This window comes from Herpailurus yagouaroundi, unplaced genomic scaffold (genome assembly GCF_014898765.1).
Source record: "Herpailurus yagouaroundi ecotype Mexico unplaced genomic scaffold, PumYag 142, whole genome shotgun sequence".
NCBI classification, from domain to species: Eukaryota; Metazoa; Chordata; class Mammalia; order Carnivora; family Felidae; genus Herpailurus; species Herpailurus yagouaroundi.
Window position 1 is genome coordinate 14,939,024 of NW_024412397.1, and position 20,215 is coordinate 14,959,238.

Consider the following 20,215-nt stretch of genomic DNA (forward strand, 5'->3'; position numbering starts at 1 on the left):
TCCCAATAAATACTTGCTGAAATGTTTTGCCTTAGTAGATGACCAGCCATTGAGAAGGCTTCAGATTTTTGTTTGTTTTTCATTTCTTTGGCTTTACTTGTATGCCTGACTTGTCAGTTCCTTCAGCTGTACTCAGAATTCTAGGAGTTGGGGTAATTGATCATTTTTCCCTTTGTTCTGCCTGCCTGTCTGTCTGATGGCATCTTTTATTATCCCTTCTCTCCAGGGAGCCTGGGGAATCCCATGACAGGTCTTTATATCTCTTCTCTGTGTTTATGAGTGTCTGCAACTTTTCCTTGACCGTTACTTGGTGATCAGAACAAGCAAAGGTGAGGCAGTGTGTCTGATTTATGCCAGTGTTAGCCTCTGTGTGAGGGGGACAGCTGTGCAGAATTCTTTTCAAGGGAAAGCTGGCGCCCACCTTCACCCGATAGCAAGTTGGGGTAATAGCGGTATCTTACTTACCTAAGAAGGTTATTGATGAGACATAAGATGGTTATTCTTTGGATTGTTGCTACAAATTGAAGTTGTGGTTGTTTCTGTTAGCGTGTTAGCTCTAGTTAGACTCATTCGTTAAAGCAGAGGCACAAAAGAAGAAATTTCTAACGTAAGTTGCCTCCCATTTATTGAGATGGCCGCTCTCTCACTTAGATGTCCATTCTTACGAGATCATTAACATGATATGTACAAATTATCTGTCAGGTATTATAAGCACAGAATAAACAGCCTGATAACTCTGTCAGGCCATCGGAAACCCAGCAGTGTGAGTGTGTTCAGGTGGTAGAACTAGGTTTGCTAGAAGGTACTTTGGGTGATCATCTAGTCTAGTGCCCTCTTAGGTGAAAACACTGCAGCTCGTGGAGAGCTGACTTGCTTAAGGCAACCCATCTGATTAGGGTAGAATTAGAGCTAAAATCCTCACCTCCTGACCCCTAAGAGCAATCAATGAGTGTTTGATAGCTATGGGAAGAAACAAAAACCAATGGTTATTATCACTCATGGCCATTCTGAAATTTGGCTTTAATTCCTAAGATGTTTTGATTCCAATACACTTTGATTTTAAATACTCATTGCCAGATGATGGATGGGTCAGATTCGTTCATCTTTTTTCTAACTTCTGCGTAAATGAGATGTGCCAGGGTGAACAACATCTCTGCAGACTGTGGTTCCATCTCAGCTGCTTGGTTGTGTGCATTTTCAGAGGACAGAACTGGCATCTGTCCCGTGGCCTGGTCCATTTGGACTGCAGCAGTCCCAGGGGCTGACCCTGGCATTCTGGCTAACCTGCTGCCCTCTGCCTGCCTAGCCACGGTACCTCTGGCCCACCCTGCCTGCCTCTGCCACCCAGACCAGTCTGGCTCCAGATCATTCCCTGCTGCATCCTTCTGGTCACCCAAGACTCATAAGTGACAGTGTTCACTTTCTAGATTCCTTACATCGTTAAATACAGCAGACCAAGGATGGTCAGAGGAGGAAGCAATGCAGATATTCGAGTTTGGGTTGATGGAGTTCTCATCTAAAATTTGTCAGAGTCCCAAAATCCCCTGCCTTCTCCATTAAATCAGAGATAGTTACACCAGTGGGAGTCTGCATGTATTGGGCAACTGTGTCCTGAAAGGATTGCTCTCGGCTGTCAGAGGATGAAAAGTCAGTGACACATCTGTCACCGCCAGGCTATTCCCATTCTTGCCCCTGATGAGAGTGTTTGTGAGGAGCCAATGTAACTAAGTGGTCTTGCCAGCTGAAATACCAAATTAAATGGAACTGTATTTATTTTATTTAATCCCGTTTCCAATCCTTACACTTTCTCAAGGAATGAAGTGAATTATCTGCATCAGAAAGACATGCTCTTTCAAAAGAGCTCTTTCAAAATAAGTTTCAAAAGAGTAAGCGAGGCAGGACAGTGTCTAGTTTAATCTTTGACTTTGACTTTTGTTCAGCATAACCATTGAATTTAAGGTCCTCATGGAGTTCATCAGATGGGACAGCTCAAGGTCAGCCAGATGTAATCACTGTCAGTTCATGCCACAGTTCTGAGGGAGGCTTCCCAATTAATGTCACGGCCACAAACCTGAACATTTTTTTTAATGTTTATTTATCTTTTTGAGAGAGAGAGAGAGAGAGAGACAGAATGCGAGTGGGGGAGGGGCAGAGAGAGAGGGAGACATAGAATCCGAAGCAGGCTCCAGGCTCTGAGCCATCAGCACAGAGCCCGATGCAGAGCTGGAACTCACAAAGTCCAAGATCATGACCTAAGCCAAAGTCGGACGCTTAACTGACTGAACCCCCCAGGCGTCCCATGTCACAGCCACAAATCTAAATCAGAATGAATGAAGAGTCTTAAGAGTGCAAGCAGAATAAAACTATCTGCGTTACTTACTTCATCGGCTTATTTATCCTTATATACCTGAACTTCTAACAGCAACTGGGACTATAAAAATTCAGTATTGGAGACCTTTGCTGTTTTACCACCCACTAAATTCATGGTAGCACTTTATCATACCCACACCTTTTATAAAGGTGCTTAAAATTATACAGTTGTTTTTAAAAATGAGGAAATTTTATTTTGTGAAAATGGATGGATCAATGTTGTAAAGCATCAGCTATCCATTGCCCCCAAATGACAGCAACATACACAACCCTTTAGTTTTGGGCATCCCCACCCCCACCCCAAATTGCACCTCCCTCTATTTACACAAATCTCAATTCATTTTTAAAAGTATTTTAAACCAGGGCATGAGCTAGTATTGCATTCAATGACTATTCAAGGCCTTTGATCTGTATATTGTACTGCTGACATCATTTATGAAACTAAGTACTGTTTTATGAAAATATGTTTGAAAATAAGTTCTATCTTATAAGTCACAATTTTCTCGAGAATGCTCACCTTTAGCTGCTATTCCTCTTTTTGTGATCTGATTTTTGATATTTAGAGTCTTTCAAAATAAATGGTAGTGACATTTAAAAATTGTTCTAGTTGGGGCGCCTGGGTGTCTCTGTCGGTTGAGCGTCCCAACTTCGGCTCAGGTCATGATCTCACGGCTTGTGGGTTCGAGCCCCACGTCAGGCTCTGTGCTGACAGCTCAGAGCCTGGAGCCTGCTTCAGATTCTGTGTCTCCCTCTCTCTGTGTCCTTCCCCCACTCCTGCTTTCTCTCTCTCTCTCTCTCAAAAATAAAATAAAAACATTTAAAAATATTTAAAAAAAGGAAAAGTTAAAAAAAAATTCTTCCAGGATATTTCCATATACACCTGTTTGAACGCATTCCACTAAAGTGCACTTTCCTTTTAAGTGTAATGAGTGTCTTATTTGAGTGTGTATCTTGCTCCTTTAAGGAAATAAACATCAAACTCCAGTTTCTAAAGCTTCCGCCAGTGTGTGCTTTGTGTGTGATGCATTTGGCCAGGAACTCTGAATTTATTTTCCAGCTTACGTGGGCCTCGTTTCCATTCCCTTTCTTCCGTAGTTGACTCACACCTTTCCAGTTTCTGAAGAAAGGGAAATGGGATGATTCACCATTAGCTTCGGTCTGTAGCCTCATAAATTTTCTTCTCTTTACCTAACTAATCATCATTATTACTAACTATGCTGCAGAAAATACACTGGAATGCAGTACAGGCTGGCCTACCATAGAGCAAATCCATGTATAAATCAGAGATGCGGCCTTCAAAATGGCTTGAGTGGCTGGGCATGTAAATTGGAGCTGTTTCCCCATTCTGTTCTTGTGCTCAGCCTATATTGTAGCACCTAGCCTTCCTTGGATAGTGTTGGAAATCCAGTGGTATAATCTAATTTTAAGGGAGCTCAACACCAATTAGGTGAATATTACTTGGAGCATAAATTCACGAATAAAATTGCACGTTGGTTTTGTTGAAAAATGATGGTGTGGCAGGTCTTGGGGCACTACCAAGGCGAACACTGGCATGCCTCCTCCCAAGCTGTTCAAAATGGCAGCTCTCTGAGAGCCAGGAAGCGCTCTCTGGGCAGATGGCGCACAGCACTGGAAGGCGTCTGGGGTCGGGGGCAGAGAGAGAGCACCAGCACCCTTCACTACAGCACAGTACTCGAGCTCTTTCAACTCACTTGATCTTCAGCTACACCTCCGTCTTAACTCATTAGCCAGTGAGGAAGCAGGCTTCCAGAGGTTAAATGACCTGCTCTCGTGTCACAGCGGATAGTGATAGGGCAAGGATTTGACCCAGGATTCCTTGAGGCCAAAGCCCCTGTTCTTCCTCCTCTGCTAAGCTGCTTCCCACGTTTTTATATGGAAGTAAGGTAAATAATTTGGCAAGAAGGAAGGTTAATAAATTGGTGGTCACTGTTTTTTTTTGGTGTCAGGAAAACCTTTTTGTTCCAGCTCCGTGTATATTGAAGGTAGTTGTCCTAAAGGCCATGGTTAAACAAAGCTGTCTCCAAATTCACAAATTGCAGGAGTCTGTGCTTTTCCTCATACCCCTCCCCGATGTTGTCATTTCTGTCACCATAGCTCAAAGCCGTCAGTCCTTTGCATGCGCACACATTCACATCTCCCTATGGTCTGTAATACTGTGACCTTAGCTCTGTCCATGGGCTTTAACAGTAAGAAGAGATAAGAGCATTTGCCAAGGTTCACCAGCAAATCCTGTGTCTTGTTTTTGTTCTTTAAGAAAAAAAATAAATTCACGGGACGCCTGGGTGGCCCTGTCTGTTAAGCATCTGGCTCTTGGTTTCGGCTCAGGTCATGATCTCACGGTTCGTAAGTTCGAGCCCCTCATCCCGTCCTGCGCTGACAGCGTGGAGCCTGCTTGGGGTTCTCTCCCTCCCTCTCTGCCCCTCCCCTGCTCACGTGTGCACGCAAAGAAAAAACAAATTCAATACCTTGTGTATGAGATCAGTAGATTCTACCCTAACTGCTAACATAGTGGGCATTTGCATCCCTCACCCCCCACTGCAGCAGCCCGTGGACGTGCCCCTTTGTGACACCACACACTACCTTCACCTGCACCTGTGGCTGGTGCTCCCTGTGTTGGACAGCACAGCACAGACCACCTGGCTTGGAGTCCTCCTGCCTCCTGTGCTCTCTGTTCTCAAAGCAAAGTGTCTCTTGATTCCTCTCCCTCCAAGCTACTAGCTTGCCCCCTCACTTCACACCATCTCATAAGGGACTCCAGTACTCACACACTAGCACCCTGCAGAGTCCAGTATGCCCCTGATACTGCCCTGAAAATGCTCTTAAAAGTACTAATGCCTTTGCGGTCGCCAACGCCTAAGGTTCCCTCTCCATAACCTTGTGCTGCTCAGACGTCTTTTTTGCCGGCAATACGTGCTGGGATATGTTGATGGGTTTCCTTCTACTTGTCCCAATTCTTCCTTTTGATCAGACTTAGCTATGTGTTCCCCAAGGGTATCTCTCTGTTCTGTTCTGTTTTGTTGTCTCTGGATGACAGTTCTTCTCTGTGGCCATCAGCTGGGTCTCTGAGGTCTAAGCCTGACCCTTGTCTGCAATATCAGCCCCACATTTTCAGCCTTTAAAAAAAGATTTGATTATGATTATGATTATGATTTTTTTATTTTAGAGCACGCGAAAGGAGGAGAAGGGCAGAGAGAATCTTAAGCAGGCTCCACGTTCCACACGGAGCCCACCACAGGGCTCGATCCCACAATCCTGGGATCAGGACCTGAGCCAAAATCAAGAGTTGGCTGCTCAACTGACTGAGCCACCCACCCAGGCACGCCTCAGCTTTACTTATTTATTTATTTTTGACTCTTTCATATCTTCCTGAATAATTTATTTCGTATATCTTCCCCGCACTCAAGTGGAATAGGGCCCAAACAGAACTCATGGTCATTCTCTCGGGATCCCTGTTTCTCTTAAGGATGCCACCCTCCTCTCAGACTTCACTTGTGACTTCTCCCACCACAGCCCTGCATTGCCATACGCGGCCAGCTCCCCACCAGCTTCTCTAGAACCACTCGGCACTTCTCATCTCTTCATCCTAATTGCCACTGTTTCCTTCAACTACTCATTACCTCTTGTCTAATGTTATAATAGCTTCCCAGCAGGTCTTTCCAGCCTATCCTGAATATGACTACCTAATGAATCGCTCTCAGACTCATAACCCTCTGGTGTTTTCCCACTGCCCGCTACAAAGTCCCACATCCTTGGTCTGGTGCTCCAGGCTGTCCACAGTCTGTGGTTTGCGCGTGGCTGTGCTCACGCTCCCCTCTCCTCTCCCTGCAGGACTGTGCTCCCCAGCTGGGCCAGTGGGAGGGTGCTTGCAGGTTCTGTGTGCATTTTGTTTCTTTCAAAGGCATCTATATCTGAGACCTAAACATAACAGCTAAAACTATAAAATTCTTAGAGTGGGCTTTTTAAAAAAAATTTAGAGAGCGCCAGTGGAGGAGGGGCAGAGAGAAAGGGAGATAGAATCCCAAGCAGGCTCCACACTGTCAGTGCAGACCCTGACATGGGGCTCAAACCCACCAACTGGGAGATCAGGACCTGAGTCGAAGTCGGACATTTAACAGACCCAGGCACCCCAGGGTGGGGATTTTTTTTAAGTAGTTAATTAATTAAAAAATATTTTTTAACATTTACTTATTATTGAGAGACAGAGAGAGACAGAACATTAGCCTGGGAGGGGCAGAGAGAGGGAGAGACACAGAATCCGAAGCGGGTTCCAGGCTCTGAGCTGTCAGCACAGAGCCTGACGTGGAGCTCGAACTCACTGACCGCGAGATCATGACCTGAGCTGAAGTCAGACACTCAAACCGACTGAGCCACCCAGGTGCCCCTAATTAATTTTTTAATTTGCATCCAAGGTAGTTAGCGTATGGTGCAACAATGATTTCAGGAGTAGATTCCTTAATGCCTCTTACCCATTTAGCCCTTCCTCCCCCCACAACCCCTCTAGCAAGCCTCTGTTTGTTCTCTATATTTAAGAGTCTCTTGTTTTGTCCTGCTCCCTGTTTTTATATTTTTGCTTCCCTTCCTTTGTGTTCATCTGTTTTGTATTTTAAATTCCTCATATGAGTGAAGTCATATGATATTTGTCTTTCTCTGACTAATTTCGCTTAGCATAATACCCTCTGGTTCCATCCACGTAGTTGCAAATGGCAAGATTTCATTCTTTTTGATTGCCGACTAATCAGAGTGGGCATTTTTAAGTTACTGTAGTATTAGGAAAAAAGTCCTCTAGCCAGTTGCTGCAGGTTGAGAAATAACTCTGTAATTGCACACACTCTTTCCTTTGCTCACACTGAAAATAAACTGTCCCCTGATTTTCCATGCCTAAATATCCTCTCTATAACCCAGATTTTTCATTGAGCCATTCCTGATTCCTCCAGCTCCCCTAGGGCGTGCATCACTTTGTATTTATATTACAACTGTTTACATACATAAATGGTCATCTCTAGGCTGGGAGTCTCCTATGGGCAGTGATAAGGTCTTAGTTACAAGGGACAAAGGCAAATACCATAATGCTTCACATGTGTTAGATGTTCAATAATTTGAATGAATAAATGAGTGGGAGAGGAAATCTATTCATGTTTTTATTCATACGTAACCTTAAATTGCTTAAGAGTAGGATTTGGATCTGATTTATCCTTATATCCTACAGTAGCTACTAGCATTGTGCTTTGTGCATGATAGATGCTCTATAGATATTTATTTCTTTACTTTTTACTTTTTTCAGCTTTATTGAGGTATGATTGACAAAACTGTTAAGGTGTGCATGGTGGTGATTTGCTACACATACACATTGTGAAAAGACCCCCATCTAACTGATTAACCTGTCAATCACCTAATATATATCTTTTTTCCAGTGACAACACTTAAGGCCTACCCTTAGCAAATTTCCATTATTCAGTAAACATTTCTTGAATCAGTGGATAAAGACGCAGTTGATTATGATACGAACTTCCTGAATGCCGTTACTCTATCTGACTTCCAATAATTGCATTTAGGCACTCTCACTACAGCTAAAATGTTTTACAATACGTCGCTCTTTTTGACTGTCACTGTGAATTTTTGCCAGTGGTTATTTTTTACTTTCAGCGTTTTCTGCATTTTTAGTTTTAATTTTTAACCAATCATGTTGTTGGCAAGGAGTACCCTCTTAATTTCACAAAGGAAGTTAGAAAAAGGTTTGCTTTTTAAGAAGCACGTGCCGGAGCTTTTCCGTGTCATTAGCTCGTGGCTCTGGGGGCAGGTGGGGTTCTTGGACTAGCAGTTATTTCTGCAATAGTGGTTGGGTCGTTCCTTCCGGAGTCACCGTGACTCCATCCAGAGACGCGTAATTTGGATGCTTTCAACAGGAAACAGGGTTGGGCAGCCTTCGTTGAAACACTGGCACACTAGCGGGTTCTTCAAACCCCGGTTAAGTTGCTCTGCCTCCTTTTGAGACCAGGAGGCTAACACTGTTTTTGCTGTTACTGTTTTATGGTGGGGGGCTGCCTACCATCTTCTCTGACAGCCTTTCACTACTTAATACTTGGTTACGACTGGCGAGTTAATAGTATTTGCTTGGGGTCGAGTTAATAGTATTTGCTTGGGGTCCCGTTGGCCGGATGCAAGCCTAAACAGTAATGAAATTAGAATTGACTGAAAGATACAAGTGGTCTTTATGTGCGTTTGTGATGCCACTGCCTGAAGGTGCGATGCTACTGCTGGTTTTTGTTGCCGTGGGTTTGGGGTTTTGCTCTGTTTTTGTCTCCTTTAAAACCAGATGACAAGAATTACTTTGTTTCAATGATTTGGTGGGAAAAAAATAACAGATGCCTGTTTGTGCTGCTTTGGAGGCCTCGTTTTAATTTCCTATGAGAGAGGAATAGTTCTAGCCTGTATAAAATGAGCGAGCTAGTTACATGGAGTCCCTAGGTTTGTGAAGTTGCCTGAATCTAGCAATGAATACTTACAGTAGGATAAGTAGTGTCAGGAAAAGAAGACCAGAGGGTCTAAGGAAAGACCTTCACTTTTAGGAAATGCTAGAAACTTGCCGAAAACAGGAGAATGTCTCCAGTGTATTTTAGAAGAACAACCCAGGGTCCACCGAAATACACAGAACGGGATCAAGACTCCCCCTTTATCAAACATATGGGGCAGCATCCAGGGCCACGAAGGTGTTCCCTTTAGAAATGAGCCAAGGATTTACCGTAAGAAGCCACCCAGACAACTCATTTACCTTCCATGGGACGTTACAAGCGGGAATCCCGTAGCCTCACGAGTGGGAAATTTTTACACTTTTGACCCAGCGTCAAAACCTCTGAACGGTGGTGCACAAGTCCATCAGATGTGCTGACCATCTCGGCTTGTTTGAAGTCATTAACTTTTGTGCATTTTGTTTGTTTGTTTCCTCCAGAAATGAACACGCCTGAGCATGCCCTGTGCCTGTGAGCTACCTGATCTCCTCACGACTTTGGCAAGACGACAAGGAAGGCGTGGGGGTTCTGGACTCTGAGAACACGCTCCTTCCCCTTGGCCTTGGCCTTCCCGCGCCCAGCCCACCATGGAGACGCTCTCCCAAGATTCCTTGCTGGAATGTCAGATCTGTTTCAATTACTACAGCCCCCGGCGAAGGCCCAAGTTGCTGGATTGCAAACACACCTGCTGCTCGGTGTGCCTCCAGCAGATGAGGACGAGCCAGAAGGACGTGAGGTGCCCCTGGTGCCGGGGCATCACCAAGCTGCCCCCGGGCTTCTCCGTGTCGCAGCTGCCCGACGACCCCGAGGTCCTCGCGGTCATCGCCATCCCGCACGCGTCCGAGCACACCCCGGTCTTCATCAAACTTCCCAGCAATGGGTGCTACATGCTGCCCCTGCCCATCGCCAAGGAGCGAGCGCTGCTGCCCGGAGACATGGGCTGCCGCCTGCTGCCCGGGAGCCAGCAGAAGTCTGTCACCGTGGTGACCATCCCGGCAGAACAGCAGCCCCTGCAAGGCGGGGCTCCCCAGGAGGCGGCGGAGGAGGAGCCGGACCGGCGGGGCGTGGTGAAAAGCTCCACCTGGTCCGGGGTGTGCACTGTGATCCTGGTGGCCTGCGTCCTCGTCTTCCTTCTGGGCATCGTGCTGCACAACATGTCTTGCATTTCTAAGCGCTTCACTGTGATATCCTGTGGCTGAACGGGGCTGCAAGGGAAGGAAGTCTCTCGTGGGTGCCAACTGGGGGTTGAGCAGGTGTTGGTGATGGGGTCGCAGTGAGGAGATGGGGGGACGACGCTGATCGTTTGGTGCCGAGCGCTGGCCTCTGGGCCTGCCGCTTGATGAACCGCAGACAGACACGAAGGGTAGATGCGAGGTCTCAACGACACGCCAGGCAAATCATTCTGAGCATTGGCGGCAACAGCTTCGAAGACGATTGCATGCATCCTCATAATCATTTATTAAATGGACTGTAGTTTATGATTTTTCAAAATCATGTTACGAGATAGACAGACGTATTCTACTTAGACGTTAAACCGTGCAAGTGCATACAATGTGATCTTCTCTAAATGTGGTAGATTAAAACCAAGATGCTATGTATACAGTAGAATTAAACCTGAGAATCCATGTAAAAATTCAGCGGCAACATGCAGCGCCGGTTTCTTTCCCCTTTTTAACGGAAACCCAGCCTTCCTTCAGTTGCTAAGGCTTTTTATACTTTTTGAACGGCACCCACATTAAAATAAGCGAAGTGGACAGTCGTTTTTCGAAGAAAATGTCTGAACAAGTGTTTCCAGCGTGTTGCGTTTTGTTACGTACCTTCAGTTTTCTTCCCTTGTAATTAGAGCTCGCTATGTGTTTATTAAACGGAAAGCCCAACAGGGGAGCAATAAACTGAGTAATCATGAGAAATGCCTAATCCCACAGGAACCCTGTATGCCAATTTTTCTCAAGCCATCTCACGAAATAAGGATTTTAAATGTAAATATTGCGTATTTGTGTGTGTGCGTGTGTGTGTCATTTGGTTTACCTCAGGTTTTGAATCTTTTCAGAAGAATCCCGGGAGTAAGACTTTGTGGGCCTGAGTCCAGGGTCTGAAACGGTGGCCCCCTCTTGAGCACCGGGACCCACACAGTGAAGTGTCACTCGCATGTCACTTCCAACATTTGCTCCTCTTCTATGCATTCAAGTCCTGTATCCTGGGAGGCACGAATGGAGAGGAACAGAAGAGATTCTGTCTCTTCTCCCGATTTGGAGGTATCGTAATAGATACGAGTGTTGTCCATCGATGCCAAACCTAGACTGGCATTTTAACAGACAGTCCATGATTACTTTTGGAAAGATACTATTCCATGAGAGCTGAACCATTTAGAATTCCGGTGTCCTCTTGTTGGCGTGAGAAAATCTCTTGTATTTCAACATATGTTATTATGGAGAAAAGTGACAAGGTAAACTAACAACTCACATTCCCAATTTCCGTGGACCAGTTCCATCAGAAGTTCTCAAATATTTTTCAGTGTGTAGTAAGTCTGTAGATGCTCATGAAGAAAGATGTACTGGCATCAAAGGGTAAATTCCTGTACCTGGATGTGTGTGCGTTCAGAAATAGCTATGAGTTTGACAATTCTCTTCTAATTTCTTTTATGGAATTCATAAAGCAAGTGTATTTGAAAGCTCAAAGTAGAAATTAGGTTAAAATGCCATTTTATTGTGTAAGCTATTGGGCATTATACAACAAATAATCTAGGATTTATTTGGTATTAATAATTTAGGTATCATATTAGCTAAATACTACCCTCTATTATGTAACATAATATACTGTTGGGTTAGTGTCAATTTCTCAAACTCTTCCAGGCTGCCTGACCTAATTTCTATTCCTCTTGGAGGGAAAAAAAAAAAAAGAAAGAAAGAAAAAACACACCAAAATGTCGCATTAAGAATGCTACATTTCAAATGGGCTTTTACCCTTGCAATTTTCAGCCAGGCCATATTTAAGTTAATTTTTTGAATGATAATCTACATCTGTTTACGTACAGTAGGAAATGACTGGCCCTGTAGTGTAGCGTGTCCTAGAGTTCTACGTGTTAAGTAGGTTATTTATAGACACTAATGTGTGTGATGATACAGCGCCCTGTGTTTCTTAGTGCAAAGCTGTAGAATAAAAATGTCCACGTAACTTAAAAAACAATCCCATGCTAGAGCTGCAGTGAAGCAGTGCAAAATTAATCGGCTCTGTGATAGATTCTTGACTTTACAGTTTAAGGTAGCAAAAACACCTAAACCAGAATTTTTTGTGTGAGACTTACTGACATGAGAAATCCTGTTTAAATGGATTCTGCCTGCAGTTATTCATGCACTGCTCGTTAAGGTGTGCATTTGTGCACACACGTGCGTGCGTGTGTGTGTGTGTGTGTGCGTGTCATATCTCAGCCTGCAGATAAAGTTTTCCTAGACTTGATGTTTTCACGATGGTTGACATCCCACTGCTCTGGCCTCTTCCGACATTTACCCACGACACTAACAATTCATCTGCCCCCTGTGACAAAAGTCCAGTGACACAATCAACCAGAAGTCACAGTTGCACATCAATGAAAAAGTCACAACCGAAAGCACAGAAAGTTGGAGCTGAAAGCAGCCTCTGCTGGCTTCATTTTGTACATGAGTCCATTGAGGCCCACAGAGGCACGTGGCAGCTTGGAATTCTGCAGCAAAGGGGAGTCGAGAACTTTGCACTGTAGTTCTCTCTTGCTCCTGCCTAGGCCAGTTGACATCTCTGTTGGGCTGTGATCTTTTTGAGGGTGGACGAATACACTTTACTAACTCAGCTATTGCTTTAGGGTTTTTTTTTTTAATATATATATTCATTTTAGTTAGCATCTACCTCTCTGGAAAATGACAGGAGGGTTGATTGAAGGAAGAGTATAGACATTTAATAAAAACAACGCGATTTGAAGTTTTGAAATTGCAAACCATTGGCTCCCCTCCCCCTTCTTATATAAAGGACAATGAGTGTTGTGTAAATAGTAAACCTTAAGCATGAATTTTCATCTTTATTAATGATATTGACATAAGCAAGAGAATGCTTAATATGTTAAATAGAGCCAAGTATGCTATCAAAACAGCATTGTCTTTGGAAAATTTTTGTGTAGTGACCTGGGGCATAAGTTGTGATGAAAAGGCAAATTAGTTCTCAGTTCCGGTCATAGTTTATGATTAGAAAGCTAAAAGGTATTTTCTTTAAGAATATAATTAAGTTTAATCTTGCGCATGACTTAAGAGTAGGTCCCTTGAAGGTTAAACCGTATGCTGGTGCAGCCTTTGAGATCTAGTCTGTTCAATAGAACTTTCTCTGATGGTGGAAATGGTTTATAACCTCTGCTGTCCAAGATAGTAGCCACTAGCCACATTGGCTAGTGGGCAGTTGGAATGGGGGGAGTACAACTGAGGAGCTGGCTTTTGCGTTTTATTTAATTTTAAGTTATTTAAACATAGTCACTCACATATGGCTGGTGGCTACCATAGTGGACAGTGCAGTTCTGGAGGGGTGTGCACTGGGATCTAGTATCAGAGTGTTAATAGAATAACATAGTAAGGCCAAGAAGACAGTTTGTGGTTTAGTAACATGCAGTTGGTTGAAAAATTCCTTTCTGGGCTTAAAAAGTATATGATCTCAAGTATGACAATAGAAATGTACTGATCGCCCTTAGGGGTTGTTACTTACGTACGTTGGGCCAAAGAATGATCAGCGAAGCTTAAAGAGTGCTTTATGAAGCCCCTTTTCTGGGATCATTAGCTGCATGTGAATCTATCGTCCCCAAATAGTAGTTAGACAGTAGCTGTAAAATGTTTGACTTGCAAGCTATGCATGACCTGTACTGTGAAACTGTGTTTAGGGTCTTATGTCCAAAAAGTAAATGTTACAGATTAAAAAAAAAAAAAAAAAAAAAAAAAAGTCAAATGAAATTCCTCTTCACTTCTGTCATCGTACTCAAACTTCTCACTGCATTAGTAAGGTGTGAAATGTAAGAGCAAGCACGTTTTGCAGTGTTCACAGAGGGTTTTCGTTTGCCCTTGAAGTCTGCCAGCTTGTCATTGTATTTGGTGTGGGCATGTGTGGGCATCCTTTTTCAGGTGCCAGACTAAAACATAGGTACGATTTTAGAATGAGATTTGACACTGTTTTATAGTCTCTTTGGTTTTTCCTCTCAGTTATCACTGGACAAATTAAAAATTTGCAGCCTTGCTCAAAGACTTTTATTTTTTACATTAAAAAACATTGCCCATGGAATTTAAAGACTTGAGGGTTATTAAAATGACTAAAATTGCTTTTTAAGTGAGTAGAGGAAAGCAGAAAATTCCGTTGGAAATACGTTTTCATAGAAAGATGAGACTCTTCCTGATAGTATGGAATTTATTCCAGTCTAGATTTCATAAACATCGCATTTGTTTTGACTGAGCAGAATCGGTGAATTTTTTTTTTTCCCTAGAACTCATCCGTGGGCATGACTGTTCTTTTTAGCTTGGTTTTTTGCCAAAATGGTAGTTTTTCTTTAGGCTTAAGAGGAACTGAGAGGTCTAAAGGCTATTGGTATGAGGAGTGATATCGAAAAGGTTTGAATTTCTATCTTATCTGAGAAGAATGCTGCTGCCAGCCAATCAGTGTTTTCTTTCCACACAAGAAGTCACCAGTCAGTTGATCTGTTGTCCCAGACCTGGAAGGAAAGACCGTTCCTTGCCATTTCCATCGTTACCAGTAACCCTTACCAAAACAGAAGCTCCAAAGAATTAAGTGATCAAGATCATTCAGTAACTATTGAAAATAGTAGTCTATTTCAAAAGCAATGAAGATCAGTTAAATTTTATTAAGCATGAACTACTTCTAAAAAAAATAAGTGGCAATTCAAGCCATTGATTTTTTTTTTCTGACCTGATCCACTGTATAGAGATATATATCTATATCTGCACATGTAGGTATAGATATATATGTAGATACACACACAATGTAGCTGTAATAAGAGTTAAAAAATCAAGGAAAAATGTTGTTAGTCATGTCTTCCCACTTGTGGGTTATATGATGTTGAATTTAGATGTTAATTTCTTAGCACATGCTATAGGCTGCATACATTATATCAAACCAACCACCTTTGGGAATGTAGAAATAAACCCATGAGACTTTTCAAATATACAAAGAGGTGGGTTCTACTGTATACATTTTACTGGAAAGCCATTGATGACTGAAGAACATAAACAGGTGGGGCATTTAATTTCTGTCTTCCAAATGGCTTGTTTTTTGGCTCTGCTCAAGCATCATGCGGGGAGTACCATTATTCCTGAACTCTTGCAACATGGCTCCGATTTCTCTGCACAAGTTTCCTTGCACAGTTGGGCCAATGGGTTTTTCTTTTTTTTCCTTTTTTTTTTTTCTTCAGGATTCACTGCCTGGGGTATCCCACTATGTATCTCTCACTTGTGATGTAGTGGTGCTTGAAAACACTCATCTCGTTAGCTGGACTTTATTATTCTAGTCTAAGATTTTTGATACTATTCATATTATGATCTTTTTAGGGACAATCAGTAATATTTGGGGCAAAGTACAGAGGAGTCTCTCAAAGTCTGTGACAGCATGTATTTCCTTTGTTTTTCTGGGGGTGCTCTCATAGCTGTCCCTGTTCTTCTAGAACACTGCTCTAAATTCATCACCACAGGATGTAGGGCTAATAGCTCATGTGGAAGTTTTCTGTGTTCTTCCTGGGAGTTACTGGGTGATTCTGACAAGAGTTTTCCAAGGGGACATTCGATTTTTAATTTGACATTTGCTTTTTGAGAATCCAGAAGTAAGACAGTTGAATGTGTTGGTGGTAAAGGAGCATGGGCTATAAGAAGGAGGAAATAGATGAGGCAGATGCCCCCATGAGGGAAACAAGTATCAACCTCAATCTGTGTCATCTCTATTTAAGCAGTGGGAGAACAGGCTGCTGTCTTACACTGCGCTTCAGAAAAGTCCTGGTCTGATGTTTCTGGCTGAGAGACAACCCACCCACTGTGTGGGAGCAGTGGGGACGTGATCTTGGATCTATAGCAATAGATAGGCAGATCTGCCCAAGACGGTGAGAAAACACTTGCATGAAAGGAGGGAAGTCTATAATGGGATTATGGGTCCAAAACCAAACATAAAGGAGCTGAAGGTCCATCACGGCAGAAACCAGCTGAAGAAAAAAACACAAGGACAACTAGGAATAACTTAGCCAAGCACAATTTGTCATTCTAGAACGGCCTACCGAATTCAGTTCAGGGTGTTGAAGTTGAAGACCTCTAGGGAATGGGCTCAGCTGATGAGCGGATCCAAGGAGGACCCCTGGGTTGTCCCCACACCGGTCAATTTGAGAGCTTGCTCTTAGAGGTGGTTGCTGAATCATTACAGACAAACTCTCACAATGGCCTCTTCACAGTGGAATGCCATGCCTGTGCCTGTGGACGTATCCTGACTTGAGTAGGTTGATACTATTGGGAAGACTCGTTCGAGGCTATTTTGGTTTTTCTCCTGGTTGTTGTCATTTATTATATATATAGTTTTTATACCACCACGTGTTCCTGTTTGCCTCACTGGACGGTTGCAGGTGGGGAGGCTGGTTTCAGCGTGGGGCAAAGGAACTCCCCGACGTAAGCCATGCAGCTGCTGCACGGGGTTCCTGCCCTTCTTCCAGCTCCACTGGTGGGTTCCCTGGCCCTCTGGATAACTAATACTCCAGTCAAATGGCTAGATTAATGCTGCTCAGAGGCTAACTCGAGTCCTTGACGTGTTTCATTTACAATTATGTGGATTATTTATTTTGGGAGCTTTTCTTTTAAAGGGCCAAATAGCCCTACAGATAAATGAGCTGCTGGGCTGTGTAGAAAATATTGTTCAAATGTTGCCAAATAATTGACTTTGGAAGGGGGATATCAAGCTGCTGTTTATAAATCTGAATGTCTTAAAAGCACTCTTGCTTGCTCTCTCTGTTGTAGATGGTGTCTTAGCAAGTCCTGAGGTTTTCCAATGAACCCCATTTTAATATATGGTATTTTTGTATGCCAAACTGGTGTCTTGTCCTTTGTATATGTGGTAATGTTGATTTTATGACTACTGTTAAAACACATTTGCTATGATTAAAATTCATAAAACGATTTCAAATAGACTCACGCGTTTGTTTCTTTTTTCTTCCCACTCCACGGAGAAAAAAAAAAAAATTGGCTAGAATTTTCATCATCAGCTAGTCTAAGAATTTTAATAGACTCAGGTAATAAAGCAACAAGGAGCTCCCGAGCCAAGAATTTTAAGTGGAGGTGACCTTCAAGTGGCTCCTCTGAGAAGCCAAAGAACGCATTTGTAATGAGCAAGCCCAAACGTGGTTTTGCAACTTGGGTTTTCGTGGCTTCTGGTGGCCCTACCTTTCTCTTCTACTGTTTAGAAACGGCATTGTGTGTGTCCGACCCCGGGTGGACCCTCTTAATTGTACTATGTGTAGAACAACTTCACACAGGCTCCTGTGTAGTGAGAGGTCTGTCTGGAGAGGTATCTTTCAGTATATGTTCTCATCAGTGGGACAGAGTGTTTTGGAGAGCCTTTAAAAATATATATATTTATTTCTTTTGAAGGGGAAGGGCAGAGAGAGTGGGAGCGAGAGAACCCCAAGCAGGCCTGCACTGTCAGTGCAGAACCCTACACGGGGCTCAATCTCATGAACCTGGAGATCATGACCTGAGCTGAGTTGGACGCTTAACCAACTGAGCCACCCAGGTGTCCCTGGAGAGCCTTTTTTGATAAAAGCATCCTTTCGGTAACTCTGGGTCACATGAATGAATTTCAATTTAGTTTAGCAAGTGGCCCAATCCTGCTTGAGGGGTCATCGATGATCTGATACGCATGCATGCTAGAATAAGCATGACCAGGCTCTCTCTGGACAATTCAAACATAATCCCCATAGTTTTAAAAGTGTGAGATTACTGTGATTCAATACCCACTTCTTGTATCAAAAAGCAAGCTTTGTGTTAGGGAGTCCAGATTTTTGAAAATGAGAAATTTATTTAGCATATTTTAGAATTCCTGGTATGGATTTCCCTGGTCTTAGAGTGTGTGCGTGTGTGTGGGGGGGGTGGGTGTGGGTGTGGGTGTGGGTGGGTGTGTTGGGGAGGGGAGGGATTCCCTTATTGTTAGGGCTGCTTTCTCATGCTTGAATTTTTCTTTCAGCTGGAGAAGGAGTCGACTGGGAGGGGGCAGAAAGGCATGTAAGGCATTTATTAAATAACTTACGCTCCTCCATTCCAGAACTGGATTGTGCCTAGAGCCTTATCTGGAGACTTCTCTGTAGACTTCGTGGGAACTGGGTGAATGAGAGGGGGTCACAGGCAGGCCCCACGTGCATGTCTTGTCTGAGAATGCCCGCGTTGGCAGTCTCTTCAGATGCGACTCTGTTCGGAAAGCACAGGTTTTCTGCCTCTGGGTGTAGGGTTGGACGAAGGTCGGGGTGGCGGGGGGATCCTGTATCCACTCCGAGGTCTTTGCCACTCCGGCCTCTCCCAACAACGGGGCACTGCGCATGAGCAGCGAAGGGTAGGGAGTGGATGGTAGAGGACGCCGGGAAGTGATGGGAGCCAGGCCTGGTGTCCACGGCATATGCCACCCTCACCTTCAGTCCTTACATACGTGTCGCCTCCAAATATCCAGCCAGATTTCCTGAAACGAAAGCCTGTCTGTCTGCCAGTGCCTTGTTTTTCTCAATGCTTTTGTTTCCAATGATGACTCTTGAAGAAAAAGCCATGTTCCTTGTACATAGGATAGCACCAAGCTGAGTAGATGGGAGCTGGGGGCAAAGGAACTGAGGTCCTGGGAGCGGACTGAGCCTCTGGTTTTCTTTTTATACGGTTGAAAACTTTTGCACCATGCTTGACCCAGAAAACGCTGTAGCTGCAACTGAATTCAGTCTCTCTCATTCCTCTTCCTGCTCCCTGCATTCCCCACCTCTTCACACTATTTTGCCTCGATAAATGAATGTTTCTATTATTGTTTGCAAGGGCAGGTGAATGTGGAGGTGCGCATGTGTGTGCACACGTGCATGTGTATGTGTATGGTGCGTGCATGCATGCATAGGAACACTCGATGTTCATATGAAATGCATGTGAACATTTCACAGACTCTTGGCACCGAGGTTTTTAAAGGTTGAAAAAGTGAACGTCTTTAGAGATAGATCAGAGTAGAGGAGAGTACACCAGTTGGGCTGTAAAGAAAGGATAATTTATATATAATCACTTGGGAAAATAGGGAGGAGGAAGCTCCCCTTGGGCCATTCATTCCTCCACATGGCATTTCCGATGCTTGCCAGGCACTGATGCTGCCAAGATGAACGAGATGGAAATGGCCCCATCCTCTTGGACCTCACAGTCCTGTAGGGAAGACAGGCATTAATAAATAAATACTGTTGGGGCGCCAGGGTAGCTCAGTCGGTCAGGCGTCCAACTTCGGCTCAGGTCATGATCTTGCAATTCATGGGTTCCAGTCCCATGTCGGGCTCTGTGCTGACAGCTCTGAGCCCGGAGCCTGCTTTGGATTCTGTGTCTCCCTCTCTCCCTGCCCCTAACCCACCTGCATTCGGTCTCTGTCTCTCTCAAAAATAAACAAACATTTAAAAAATACATACATACACACATACATACATACAATTTATGGCCATTGCAGAGGTATGTGGTGTTTAAATGCACATAATAGGGAAGAGGTCAGGCTGATCTGGTGGGTTCAGGGTAAGGCATTAGTCAGAAAAGGCTTTCTGGAGGAAATGGCTTCTAGAACGAGATCTGAAGGATAAATTGGGGTCAGCGAGAACCATTTGTGAAAACACATTCCAGAAGGGACAATAAGAGACAGAGGAGGCATGATGCCTTTTGTGGAGGCAGAGTTGGCCTTTCTTGCCAGGCTCCCTGCCATCTGTGCATTGCCTTATGCCATGTTGCGTGGCGATTGATGATATTTCAGTATGACTCTCCAGTCCCCAGAAATAGCCACAAAAGAACATTTTACAAAAGCACAGCCAGGGGGTCTGTTTCACGGGTAGTTATTTTCATCAGACATCACTGTATGTGAAACCCGCTCCACAATGAACATTTCACCTCGCTGTGCTCACAGAACACGTGGTTGTTATCCGCCTGTGCCATGTGCAGAAGAAAAGGACACGTCGAGTCTTTTGTTCCAATAGTTACGCTATTAGTTTCTGAGCCAAATAGGTGTCGAGTCTGATCTTGCTGACATAGGCTATGGGTCAACCGCTGTCCTAAGATCATGTCTTGAGA

At 43.9% G+C, this 20,215-nt stretch overlaps 1 protein-coding gene across 6 annotated transcripts in view; it reads left to right on the forward strand.

Annotated features, from left to right (window-relative positions):
- RNF152 (ring finger protein 152) overlaps nt 1–17,070 on the forward strand; it is an 82,365-nt gene extending 65,295 nt beyond the window's left edge. For all 6 annotated transcript variants that reach the window (XM_040478649.1, XM_040478651.1, XM_040478650.1 and 3 more), the window contains one exon: nt 9,338–17,070. In XM_040478649.1, the coding sequence (XP_040334583.1) occupies nt 9,485–10,096 (612 nt within the window). In that variant the 5' untranslated portion in view covers nt 9,338–9,484 and the 3' untranslated portion in view covers nt 10,097–17,070. The remainder of the gene's footprint in view (nt 1–9,337) is intronic.
- The last annotated feature ends 3,145 nt before the right edge of the window (nt 17,071–20,215 follow it).